General features: G+C 38.1%; 1 protein-coding gene across 2 annotated transcripts in view; it reads right to left on the bottom strand.

The window, feature by feature from the left end:
• IntS9 (integrator complex subunit 9) overlaps window positions 1-13,271 on the bottom strand; it is a 103,798-nt gene extending 90,527 nt beyond the window's left edge. Inside the window, exons 1-2 of one of the 2 annotated variants that reach the window (XM_045743066.2) lie at window positions 13,175-13,271; window positions 3,591-3,779 (exon numbers count right to left, since the gene is read on the bottom strand). In XM_045743066.2, the coding sequence (XP_045599022.1) occupies window positions 3,591-3,779; window positions 13,175-13,183 (198 nt within the window). In that variant the 5' untranslated portion in view covers window positions 13,184-13,271. Of the gene's footprint in view, window positions 1-3,590; window positions 3,780-12,142; window positions 12,162-13,174 lie in introns of those variants that run through there. The other variant, XM_069334351.1, reaches the window with a different exon arrangement.
• Window positions 13,272-14,482: the final 1,211 nt, after the last annotated feature.

Raw genomic sequence — 14,482 nt, 5'->3', positions numbered from 1 at the left:
ATATATATATATATATATCTATATATATATATATATATATATATATATATATATATATATATATATATATATATATATATATATATATATGTATATGTGTATATATATATATATATATATATATATATATATATATATATATATATATATATATATATATATATATATATATATATATATATACATATATATATATATATACATATATATATATATACATATATATATATATATATATATATATATACATATATATATATATACATATATATATATATATATATATATATATACATATATATATATATATGTATATATATATATGTATATATATATATATATATATATATATATATATATATATATATATATATATATATATATATATGTCGTACCTAATAGCCAGAACGCACTTCTCAGCCTACTATGCAAGGCCCGATTTGCCTAATAAGCCAAGTTTTCCTGAATTAATATATTTTCTCTAATTTTTTTCTTATGAAATGATAAAGCTACCCATTTCATTATGTTTGAGGTCAATTTTTTTTTATTGGAGTCAAAATTAACGTAGATATGTGACCGAACCTAACCAACCCTACCTAACCTAACCTAACCTATCATTATCGGTTAGGTTAGGTTAGGTAGCCGAGAAGTTAGGTTAGGTTAGGTTAGGTAGGTTAGGTAGTCGAAAAACAATTAATTCATGAAAACTTGGCTTATTAGGCAAATCGGGCCTTGCATAGTAAGCTGAAAAGTGCGTTCTGGCTACTAGGTACGACATATATATATATATATATATATATATATATATATATATATATATATACACACATACACACACACACACACATATATATATACACATACACACACGTGGACAAAGGAAGAACTGGATGACAAACGAGAGGGCCTCATAATGGTCATGAGAGATATTATTGTACAAGCAGATAAAGATAAATCACGACTGTTGATACTGGGGGACTTCAACTTTAGAGCAATAGACTGGGAGGCCTATGAAGCAAGAACGGAGGACTTTTGGACATGCAGATTTGTGAACCTCATTCTGGAGACATTCTTGTATCAACACATAAAGCAAGCCACAAGAATGAGGGAAGGAGATGTACCGTCAGTACTGGATCTAGTATTCACCAGGAAAGAAGAAGAGATTTTTGACATCCAGTACCTTCCTCCCTTGGGAAAGAGTGATCACGTCCTGTTAGACATTAAATATGCTTTAAGATATCATCTAGAAGAAAATGGGGACATTGAAACAGTTGATAAACTCGATTTAAAGAGAGGCAACTATGGGGAACTTCGAAATTTTTTTAATGAGTGTAATTGGACAGAATTGTTGGTAGGCAGGGAAGTAAATGAAATGTATGCCAAATTTTTAAAACTATACGAGGAAGGCACACAAACATTCATACAAAAACAGAGATGCAGGACCAGAAAACAGGATTGGTTCGACAGAAATTGTGAGAGGGCAAGAGACCAAAAGACACAAAAATGGAATCAGTATAGGAAGAGGCCAAACCCCCAAACATACCAGCGATACAAAGATGCGAGAAACAACTATACAGCAGTAAGGAGAGAGGCAGAAAGAAATTTTGAAAAAGGGATAGCAGATAAATGTAAAACAGAACTGGGCCTATTCTTCAAATTCATAAACAACAAATTGCAGGTAAAGGATAATATCCAGAGGTTGAAAATGGGAAATAGATTCACGGAAAATGAAAAGGAAATGTGTGAAACATTAAATGAAAAGTTCCAAAGTGTGTTTGTACAAAATGAAATCTTCAGAGAACCAGACACAATAAGAATTCCAGAGAACAACATAGAGCGGATAGAGGTGTCTAGAAATGAAGTGGAAAATATGCTAAAGGAGCTCGGGAAGAACAAAGCAGCTGGCCCAGATGGCGTTTCACCATGGGTTCTGAGAGAATGTGCATCTGAGCTCAGCATTCCACTTCACCTGATCTTTCAGGCATCCCTGTGTACAGGAATCGTAGCAGACGTGTGGAAACAGGCTAACATAGTTCCAATCTACAAAAGTGGCAGCAGGGAAGACCCCCTCAATTATAGACCTGTATCATTGACAAGTGTAATAGTGAAAGTATTGGAAAAGCTAATCAAAACTAAATGGGTAGAACACCTGGAGAGAAATGATATAATATCAGACAGACAGTATGGTTTTCGATCTGGAGGATCCTGTGTATCGAATTTACTCAGTTTCTATGATCGAGCCACAGAGATATTACAGGAAAGAGATGGTTGGGTTGACTGCATCTATCTGGACCTAAAAAAGGCTTTCGACAGAGTTCCACATAAGAGGTTGTTCTGGAAACTGGAAAATATTGGAGGGGTGACAGGTAAGCTTCTATCATGGATGAAAAATTTTCTGACTGATAGAAAAATGAGGGCAGTAATCAGAGGCAATGTATCGGAATGGAGAAATGTCACAAGTGGAGTACCACAGGGTTCAGTTCTTGCACCAATGATGTTTATTGTGTACATAAATGATCTACCAGTTGGTATACAGAATTATATGAACATGTTTGCTGATGATGCTAAGATAATAGGAAGGATAAGAAATTTAGATGACTGTCATGCCCTTCAAGAAGACCTGGACAAAATAAGTATATGGAGCACCACTTGGCAAATGGAATTTAATGTTAATAAATGTCATGTTATGGAATGTGGAATAGGAGAACATAGACCCCACACAACCTATATATTATGTGAGAAATCTTTAAAGAATTCTGATAAAGAAAGAGATCTAGGAGTGGTTCTAGATAGAAAACTATCACCTGAGGACCACATAAAGAATATTGTGCAAGGAGCCTATGCTATGCTTTCTAACTTCAGAATTGCATTTAAATACATGGATGGCGATATACTAAAGAAATTGTTCATGACTTTTGTTAGGCCAAAGCTAGAATATGCAGCTGTTGTGTGGTGCCCATATCTTAAGAAGCACATCAACAAACTGGAAAAGGTGCAAAGACATGCTACTAAGTGGCTCCCAGAACTGAAGGGCAAGAGCTACGAGGAGAGGTTAGAAGCATTAAATATGCCAAAACTAGAAGACAGAAGAAAAAGAGGTGATATGATCACTACATACAAAATAGTAACAGGAATTGATAAAATCGACAGGGAAGACTTCCTGAGACCTGGAATTTCAAGAACAAGAGGTCATAGATTTAAACTAGCTAAACACAGATGCCGAAGAAATATAAGAAAATTCACCTTCGCAAATAGAGTGGTAGACGGTTGGAACAAGTTAAGTGAGAAGGTGGTGGAGGCCAAGACCGTCAGTAGTTTCAAAGCGTTATATGACAAAGAGTGCTGGGAAGACGGGACACCACAAGCGTAGCTCTCATCCTGTAACTACACTTAGGTAATTACACACACACACACACACACACACACACACACACACACACACACATCATACATATATATATACACACACACGCCATGCGCAGCTTAAGAGTTAAGGGTATCCTGAACTACACATAAATGAAATAATTTCAGAATTATAATGTTATGATTAACGGGTTACGCACATGCTAAAACATTTACAAGGTAGTTACCCCTTCGAGTTGTGAATCGGCATCTCTTGGAACCCAAGTGCTGAGGACACCAAGCCTCTGTGATGCCACCAGTGGCAGAGGGAGGAAGTGACTGACACTGCTCATGTCCATGCCACAGTCCAGCATCAGCGTGCAGCTCTTGAATGTCACCACATTGCATGGTTTGTTTGGGTGCCCACTCAGGCAGTACTGAAATAAAAGAACATTAAAAGTATACAACAAAATGAATTGGAGTGTGTAAAAACTAGCGTTGAATGTAATGAAACGCCCTTTTCTGGGTAAGACCCGGAGGCTCCCCAGAGCTATCCAGGCTAATATGGATATACTGTAATAGACTTTGGCATCAATGTGAATTAAGTTCTAGGCCTACTGGGGACCACAAGCCAGAACCTGGCCCCCCTCAGAGAGGCACAAGGAGCAGTGGCATATAAAAACCCCTGTGTGGTTGGAAGTATTCTATGTCTGTCACTGACTGGGTCAGGCACCCAGAAAGGTAAGTATCCCAAAACAAACAACTATTCTGGTTAAGAAATTGCTACTGAACGCCAAACTAGTGGACAGAATCCACCCCCCCCCCAAAAAAAAAAAAAGCAAATGAGCATAATGTCACCATGTCGCCGCGCCACTTGTCAGTGCAGCTCCCCTCTTCTCGAGAAAGGGCAAGGCCCAAACCCCTCACGCTGGCTATCCACACCCCAGTTCTGAGGCTGGACTGTCAAAAACACCTGAAAAATTGTTGACCGGAGGGATGAAGGGTTGCCGGTGAGCCTCTGGGTTTCACCCAAAAAATGGCATTTCATTACATTAAACACTGGTTTCCTGGGGAAAGCCCCTTCAGCTCCTCGGAGCTACTTACCTAAAGACAGTAACAAGAGGGACTTACCTCGGAGGTGGTCGGCACTCGCCCCTCAACACAAATCAGCCCTCCCATCAGCAGAACCCTCACTAAGAAGGGAATATGAGAAGGGACAGAAGAAAGTGAGTCTCAAGGTAATGTACACTAACATAGATGGGATTACAAATAAAACAAATGAACTTGGAGAATGGGTACTTGAAGAAAATCCAGACATAATAGCACTCACAGAAACAAAGCTAATGAAAACCATAACAACTGCAGTGTTACCACAGGACTACTGTGTTGTGAGGAAAGAGAGAGAAGGAAGAGGAGGTGGTGGTGGTGTTGCTCTGCTGGTAAGAAAAGGCTGGGATTTTGAGGAGTTAGTTATTCAGGCCTATGAAGGTTTCAGTGACTACATAACAGGTGCCGTAGCAACTGGAAGACAAAAAACTATAGTCGCAGTCATATATAACCTACCACTAAATGACAGAAGACCCAAACAGGAATATGATAAAAAAAACATGGCCACCATTAACATAATAGAGAGAGCATCTCTTGCTAGCAGGAATAGATCTGGACTACTAATCATGAGGGCCTTCAACCATGGGAAGATAGATTGGGAGAACAGAAATCCACATGGAGAACCAGATACATGGAGAGCTAAGCTGCTGGACGTGGCAACAAGAAACTTTCTAAGCCAACACATCAAGGGACTTACAAGAATGAGAGGGGAAGATGAACCAGCCATGCTTGATCTGATATTTACCCTCAATGAGTGGGATATAAAGGAAGTTAACACTTTAGTCCGGGCACGATGCAGCATTGCGTAATCCGATTACTGTCGGTAATCTCGGTGATGACGCAATGCTGCGTCCACTAAAATAATTGCCAAAAATCAGGTTTTTATCCGATTTTTTGGGGACTGGTTTTAAAATGCGCGCCTATCGTGATGGAACAACCTCAGTGCAGCAGGTAACTGTCAACAAACCGAATGCAATCTGTGACTACAATACAAACATGCAAGGTGTTGATCACTTTGACCAAATGATCTATTATTATCACTTCACAAGGAAAACTCACAAATGGACGAAGAAAATTACCTTCTATTTTGTGCAAATGGCTATCTACAATGCTTATGTGATGTACAACTACTACACAACATATAGAAGGACTCCACTAAACATTTGTGGGCAGGAATTGGGAGTGTAGCTGGAAGGCGTCTGGGCGCTCACTCGCGGATAACACGTGGCCGGTCTTCAACTCGTCGGCGGGTGGAGCGTGACCAGGTTTTTTATTTTATATGCTAATATTCCTCTAGAGAATTCTATTGCAAACCCATTGATACCATAATGAAAGACCTAAGACGAAAATTGAGGTGACCAGAGTGAAAAGAGTGAACACATTTTATCGCTTTTGTGCGCTCCTGGGTAACTCGTTCGCACTTTCTCTGTTTGCTGCGGGTAATTAGCCGGGCTTTTGGAGTTTACATGCACTTAGTGCTGTAGAGAATTCTATTGCGAACACAATGATACCAAATTTAATCTTGTAGGACGAGAATTGAGGTGACAAAGTTGAAGAGACTATACACTTTTCAGAATTAAAGCGCGCTCCCGTGAAACGCTGGGACCCACTACGCACAGTTGAGGGGTGGCGCACTGGGTGCACGAAAGTGTTAAGATCGAAGCACCCTTGGGAATGAGTGATCACAGTGTATTGATCTTTGAGTACTTGGTAGAGCTAGAACTTATCTCTCAAAAAAAAAGTACTAGGAAACAAAAGGCTGGCATACCGAAAGGGGAAAGGGTCCGGCCAGTATCTTCCAGGTGTATATTATTTGATATCTCTCTCGTCTTTTTTCTAGTGAGTACATTTGAAGGGCTTTGAGACGATCCCAATAATTTAGGTGCTTTATTGCGTCTATGCATGCCGTATATGTTCTCTGTATTCCCTCTATTTCAGCAATCTCTCCTGCTCTGAAGGGGGAAGTGAGTACTGAGCAGTACTCAAGACGGAACAACACAAGTGACTTGAAGACTACAACCATTGTGATGGGATCCCTGGATTTGAAAGTTCTCGTAATCCATCCTATCATTTTTCTGGCTGTCGCAATATTTGCTTGGTTATGCTCCCTAAACGTTAGGTTGTCAGACATCATTATTCCCAAATCCTTTACATGCTGTTTTCCTACTATGGGCACATTTGATTGTGTTTTGTACCCTGTATTATGTTTAAGGTCCTCATTTTTACCGTACCTGAGTACCTGGAATTTATCACTGTTAAACATCATGTTAATTTCTGATGCCCAGTCGAAAACTTTATTAATATCAGCTTGAAGTTTTTCAATGTCTTCAGCCGAGGTAATTTTCATACTGATTTTTGTGTCATCTGCAAAGGATGATACGAAGCTGTGACTTATATTTTTGTCTATATCTGATATGAGAATAAGGAAAAGCAGCGGTGCAAGGACTGTACCCTGAGGTACAGAGCTTTTAACTGTGCTCGGACTAGATTTTATATGGTTGACCGTTACTCGCGGACTAGATTTTATATGGTTGACCGTTACTCGCTGAGTCCAGTTTGACAGAAAACTGAGTATCCAGCGTCCTACTTTACCGGTTATTCCCATTGACTTCATTTTGTGTGCTATCACGCCATGGTCACATTTATCAAAAGCCTTTGCGAAGTCTGTGTATATCACAGCATTCTGTTTTTCTTCTAATGCCTCAGTGACTTTGTCGTAGTGCTCAAGTAGCTGTGAGAGGCACAATCTTCCTGCTCGAAATCCATGTTAGCCTGGGTTGTGAAGGTCATTGGTCTTCATGAAATTGGTGACCTGACTCCTAATCACTCTCTCAAATACTTTTATAATGTGCGATGTTAGTGCAACTGGTCTATAATTCTTTACCAATGCTTTGCTCCCTCCCTTGTGTAGAGGGGCTATGTCTGCTACTTTAAGTGCATCTGGTATCTCCCCCGTGTCCAAGCTCTTCCTCCACACTATACTAAGTGCCTGTGCTACCGGCACTTTGCATTTCCTTATAAATATTGAATTCCATGAATCTGGACCTGGGGCCGAGTGCATGGGCATGTTTTCAATTTCTCTTTCAAAGTCTAGTGCGCTCGTGTTGACATCAATTATATTTACAGGGGTTTGAATATCCCGCATAAAGAAATTGTCTGGATCTTACACTTTCATGTTGTTTATTGGAGTGCTAAACATGTCCTCATACTGCTTTTTTAGGATTTCACTAATTTCTTTGTCATCCTCCGTGTATGAACCTTCACTTGTACGAATAGGTCCAATACTGGCGGTTGTTTTTGCTTTTGATTTTGCATATGTGAAGAAGTATTTTGGATTTTTCTTTATTTCCTGAGTTGCTTTCTGTTCTAACTGCCTTTCTTCAGTTTGATACGAGTGTTTCAATTTCCGCTCGATTTCTTCAATCTCCCTATTTAAATTATTCCTTCTTTGACGGGAAATTCGTGTCTGCATAAGCATTTCCGTTATTTTTTTTCTTCGTTTATAGTGTCATCTGCGTTCTCTTTCTACATTGGATCTCTTTCTGGCTTTCCTCAAAGGAACATGTTTCAGACAGACAGACTTGATACGCTTCCGAAGTCAGTTTTTCTATTCCTTCTTTAGGACTTGTATTACTTAGAACAGTTTCCCATGGAATGTTTGTAAGTTCCCTGTTTATTATCTCCCCAGTCTATCCTTTTATTATTAAAATTGAATTTACTGAATAGCCCCTCTCGCTTTATCAACGTTTTAGGTCTATTCTGAGTATTGATGGTCGGTTGCACTTCAATGAGCTTGTGATCTGAGTATGTGGTATCTGATATCGTAATGTCTCTGATAATGTCTTCATTGTTCGTAAAGACCAGATCTAGAATATTTTCATTTCTCGTTGGCTCCGATATCTTCTGGTTGAGTGAAAATTTGTCACAGAATCTAAGTAGTTCTCTAATCTGTGGTTGGTTAGGTCCTGATAGATTTCCTGGTATAATATTATTGTTTGCTATTCTCCACCTGAGACTAGGCAAGTTGAAGTCACCTAGGAAGATAATATCAAGTATCGGGTTCTCCAAATTATCAAGGCTATTCTCTATTTTGTTTATCTGTTCTGTGAATTCCTCAGCCGTTGCATCTGGCGGTTTGTATACATATTAGAATAATCACTAAATTTATTTTCTCTATTTTTGATCCCAGTACCTCTACCATCTCATTTGTAACGTTAAGGAGCTCCGAGCATACAAGGTCTTCCCTAATATACAGACCCACTCCTCCATGTGACCTAATTTTCCTATCACACCTGTATAGGTTATATCCTGGAATCCAGATCTCACTGTCTAAGAATTCCCCTGCATGGGTTTCTGTGAAAGCTCTAAATACTGCATTTGACTCTGTGAGGAGGCCATTTATGAACTGTACTTTATTATGTGTTCTTGTTTTCAGTCCTTGTATGTTGGCAAAGATGAATGAGGTTACTCTATTAGTGATAGTTTGACTGGGAGACTTTTTCGGCAAGCCCATTAGGCGTGGACATATTGAGTTTTTTCTAACCAGTGCTGATTGTTGTAGGGCAGTTGCCTGTCGTAGTTGTAGTTCCCTTTCGGTGTGTAATTGTATCTGTAATTCTGGAATGCAAGTGGATCTGGCATCCAGTTCCATACATTCTCCTTGCTCCTCCTTTTGAATTCTCTTTCGGTTTGGTATAAAAAATTTATCGAGTTTCCTCCAAATTCATTATCCTGCTTGCCACTCTTTATGTGGCGTTCCTTGCCTTTCACGTGAAAGTATGGGCAGCTGAGGTCATAGCATTTTCTGTCCTCCAGTGAGGTTTGGCACATGTCAGGATGGAAAACCTACATATTGATCCAAATCGACACTCACCTTTCCTAAGCATATTTAAACATTTTTGGGATGTTGGTAACTGCATTCTAATCCATTCTTATTACCAGCATATCTATGTCTGCATATGCCCTTTGCATAAAATTTGCATAAGTCTGTCCTGGTCTGACTCGCTCTATCGGGAACCGTTGTAGTGTCTGAACCTATCTTGCTGTCAGTGCTGTCTGTTACACTTTCTAGTTTACTGTCATCTACATCCGGACCTACTGAGTCAGAGTTTACAACTTCCTGAGTTTCAGCTTCAGTTTCATCCCTGACTATAGCCTCCGCCCCTGGTATATTAGAATTGTTGTTGTTCCTTTCCCACTCCTTCTGGATGGCTGGTAGGCTTCCAATGAATGATGTTTTCCGATCATGCGTCATGTTATCTAGAAGGTTTTTTAGGATATTCCAAGCTGGCAGGTCATTTTTACACACCCAGAGCAAGTGGCCAGCTCTCAGTGCCGTGGTGTTACTCACTCCTGTACAAGCCGAATGAAATCTATTCTTACAGATATAACATTCAATTCCCGTTGCTTTCGACTTTAAGGAGTTGTTACAGTGGCCACAAATTTGTTTATTTACTCCCATTTTGCCTTGTTTTGTTGTATATATCTATATATTTATAATATTATATGTATACCGTATATTTGTAATAATATATATGTTTATTTGTTCTACTGTATGGTCAGTACTTATCGCACGGTCGAGGGCGAGGGTCCCAGAGGCTGTACAGTTGACACGTTGTTGTCCCAGGCCGCCGGCTGGAGGCCGTCAGTTGCCAGTTACTTGAGTTATAACACTGATATATGATATATGCCAAAGTCTAATATATCCATATCAGCCTAGATAGCTCTGGGAAGCCAAAGTGGCTTTCCCCAGAAACACCTATAGGATAAAGTTACAAGAACCAATCTCTAGCCAGCTCCTGAAAAAAAACTGCACCTCCTGCGTTGGAAGGTGAAATGCTAATTTCTGGGTAAGCCCCGGTGGCTCCCTGAAGATATACACCAAGATGGTTCCCAGCTACCAGATCCCATCAGCCATGGATTTCTGAGGCCTACTAGGGACCAGAGCCAGAACTTGGCAAGATGGTGAGTGCTATTGAACACATTACGCAAGAGCTCTGTATATAGGCCAATAGTTTAGAGGAGACACAAAATGGAGATGTACTCTATCTAAGTTTGATTTACAAGTATGGATACATAGCCTACTGTGATGCTCCTTCACCTGGAAAAACAAAGTTTCTTTAGATGAAATAACATTCATTTCATGTGTAGTCTCATCTGTTGAACGTTTTCTGTGTACAACAAAACCTTCTATTGTTCCACTATTTACTTTATAATTGTTCTATTGTTTACTGCTTTATTATTTTACTATTGTTCATTTTAAGTAAAATTATATAAATTAATGCAAAAGTTTGCTTGTGCCTTTTTGCAAAAGGCATATTAATTCAGACAATGTTGAATGTAATTTGTCCTAATTTTGCATAGGAGTAAATGATATCCAAAAAGTGGCTATAGACAATCTGGTTTTACCATGAAAATCACTCCAAAACACACAAAATAGTTCATGGGGGTTCTGGAAAGACACAATAGGTGAAGACCCTTGTGGAGCTCACAAAACCCATGGTGTTCAGGATGTTGGGAAACCTCAAGAAGGTTGGCAATATAGTACAGTAATAGTGAAGATATTCAACCTGTGTCAGCGTAGAGTAGGGTTAGTAAAGATCATGCATATTACCAGTTTGTATTAAAAAACCCTTTTATGCCTTTTCTCCATTCTAGGAGGAGACCTGGTCGACGACCGGGCCGTGGGGACACTAAGCCCTGGAAGCACCTCAAGGTAATGCCCGAAAGTTTATGCCCGAAACGCTTTGCGTAATAGTGGCTTTAGGCATTGTATGTACTAGCCCTAACTATAAATCCATCACTCTTTGTAAAATCTCTTTTATGTATGTACCTTACCTAAATAAACATTTTGATATTTTGATTTTTTTTGTAACCTCAAGGTAGGACCCTATTTTTCACTAAGGGGTAAACAAAATACTGTATAAATAAATCTAATCATCTCTCATATTCATGTTGTTGTAACCCTGATGCATCTAGTCAATTGTATGGTTTTCAGGTTTTGAGATAACTTAAACTATCCAGGCTCAGTAGGACTCAAAGACATCAACCTCCAGCTTTCTGTCTGCTTCAGTGCCTGTCATAATAATCCAAAAACTCTTTATAAATCATTTTCAAATTCAAATTCAAATTTTTATTCAGGTAAAAGTACATACATAGATGATAAGTTATAAACAATGTTAGATTTATTGATAGAGCTAGTACATACAATACCTAAAACCATTAATACGCATAGCGTTACGGCAAGGTGTGGAAGAAAAAAAAAAAAAAGACACTTAGACTAAAACTTAATAGTAATTGAGAATAAAGTATAAATTGTATTGAAATAAGGAATAATAAAAAAAGGGGAGAACATGGCAGAAATCAGCAATTATAATAATAATAATAATAATAATAATAATAATAATAATAATAATAATAATACTGTAATAATAATAATAATTTATTTAGGAAAAGTACATACAGTACATAGTTGCAGAGATACAGTACAAACATTCTGTTTGATTTAAAGATAGAGGTAGTACATACAATACCTAATGCTTTATCTGGACTGCCACAAAAGGTTGTTGGAGTGTTTATATTTTTCAATTTGGTTACTTAAACAGTGTTGTTTTGTAACTATGTCAAAATGTTTAAATTTTTGGCAAAACAGGATGAAGTTGACAAATGTACTTGTAACTGGTCTATTCCTTACGTTGGTCAAACCTTAATACCAAGTGTTGCTTAGGTGAAGAACAGGGGTTAACCCTCCTGAATCCATGATCTTTTCCCAGAGCCTTTCTCCGATCTTCATGATTACAAATCAACATACACCTGGTGACAGAGGTGAAAATCTTCACTATGCACAATTCTGACTGCATGCAATTTTCACTAAATACTTCATTAGCCTATATGATATTAACAACACCTGCTCCTCACATTCACAACTGAATGGAGATCCTCTTTGCTCTATCCCTTATGATCTATGATTTGGTGATGAGCATAAGGCCTATCAATCTAATAGCATAAGGTGAGGATGTTGAACAACCGCGGACCTCTGATGTTTATACAGTGTTCTCTGATTGTGCCAATGGCACCCCTGCTCTTCACAGGTTTTATTCTGCATTTTCTTCCATGTCGTTCTCTCCAGTATGTTGTTATTTTACTGTGTAGATTTGGGACCTGGCCCTCCAGTATCTTCCACATGTATATTATTTGATATCTGCTTTGGAGAAAGTTCAACACGGAATGACAAAAATCATCCAAAAACTAGGTTGACTCACATACCAGGAATGGTTGAGGGCCACAGGACTAAGATTTCATTGACTAAATACTGAACAGAAAACAGGAGATGCACTTTTACCCAGTTTTCAGGGTTTAAAACCCCATTGAACAGCCTACCCGCCGAAGTCGTAAATGCAAAGACATTACTTTAGTTCAAAATTCAGTTAGAAAAACTCTCAGGAATAATGGGGGGAACTTTGACAAGTTGCCGGCTTTCTGATCCCACCAAGGCCACTTGAGAAATGGTGGACCTCAGGTAAAATCAGGCAAATTCCAGAATTTTATCAATCTAAACATGACTGTAAACGCTAAAAGCCTAAACTACTCAACAACTCTGACCTCAAACACTATGAGCTTAGTTCTACTATGGGATGCGAGAGTCTACATAGTACAAGATCAAGAGTCCTCACTTTACACAGTTTTGCTCTAATTAATTCGTCGTTAGGAAAATAAGATAACTTACCAGCTTCATGACGCCGCTCCACCGGTCAGCTGTTGTCCAGTGTTTGTAAACACTCACAACGGGCCTAAAATAAACACTTCAATCAACTTATTAGATGAACTTATAGCTAGTTTTTTATCTACACTTTGTAATCTTTCATATATAATAAGGTAGCAGCACATGGCTGTTTATATCTAAGCGTGTTAATAAATAAATAAACTTCAATTATTTTGTTTAAATTCTGTAGATAAGATTTCATTTCACTTAATTTTTAAATTGATTAGATTTATTTAATTAGAATATATTTTATTCGTTTTATTTAGTTTTATTGTTTTAATATGTAGACACCCAACCCACAAATCTGAAAATTTCATTTTTTTTTTTTTACAAAAAAATATTTACCTGAGAGCCACTAACACTCTAGTGGCCACTTTTTTTTTTGTGTGTGTGTACGTCTGATAACATACTACTTGTGAAGGAGGAAATGTATATGTTTATCTCTCAGGATGTTTGATAATATGTTTATTTGTGATGTGTGTCTATGTATGTATTAACACGTTGTACTGAATGGGGTGAGAATAGCTTGAGCTACCTCATCCCTTTGTGTGTATTTTACCTCAATAAACTTATTTCAATTTCAATTTCAATTTCTAGTGGCCTCGACGAGAACAGGAAGCCGACAGCTTGTCAGAGGTTCTCCCATCTGTCCTGATAATTTTGTCAAGCTGGACTTAAAAATTCAGCAGTTTTTTTTACATGTACAGTTTCGGCGGGTAGGCGGTTCCGTGAGTTAATAACCCTGTGGGTGAAGAGCCCACGAGACGATTAGACGAGCCAAAACTAAATACTGTCCAATAACGATGGTCAGCTTTCAGCCTCTGATTCTGCTATTGAGTTCAATAGGTTCTTCTCTTCCATTGGGTCATCCCTTGCAAATGATATTCCATCTTCCAGTACTGATGTTAAGGACTATCTTACAGGTAACTATCCACAGTCTCTGTACCTAAAGCCTAACTAATTACTAACATAAGCTTTCTGAAGCTTGTGTAGCTTGTGGTAATTAGACGGACCGCTGCGGAGGGATTGGGGGTGCTCCGACGGAACCACCAAAGTGATAAGCCAAGAATACCAAGAATTGGAATTACCCATTAATATTATTTCTGTATAATAATTTATGGTTATTCACTAATCATTATTAGTCACCATAATTAATTATCCACTTTAATTATCTATTTATTCGTTATAATTAGCTTATGCTTCTTCATTTAAGGATTATCAATTATAATCATTTATGATTATTATTATTTTATGTAATAATTAATTATTATT

Source organism: Procambarus clarkii, chromosome 31 (assembly GCF_040958095.1).
Source record: "Procambarus clarkii isolate CNS0578487 chromosome 31, FALCON_Pclarkii_2.0, whole genome shotgun sequence".
Classification (NCBI taxonomy): Eukaryota; Metazoa; Arthropoda; class Malacostraca; order Decapoda; family Cambaridae; genus Procambarus; species Procambarus clarkii.
This window is presented reverse-complemented; position numbering and strand designations above follow the sequence as displayed.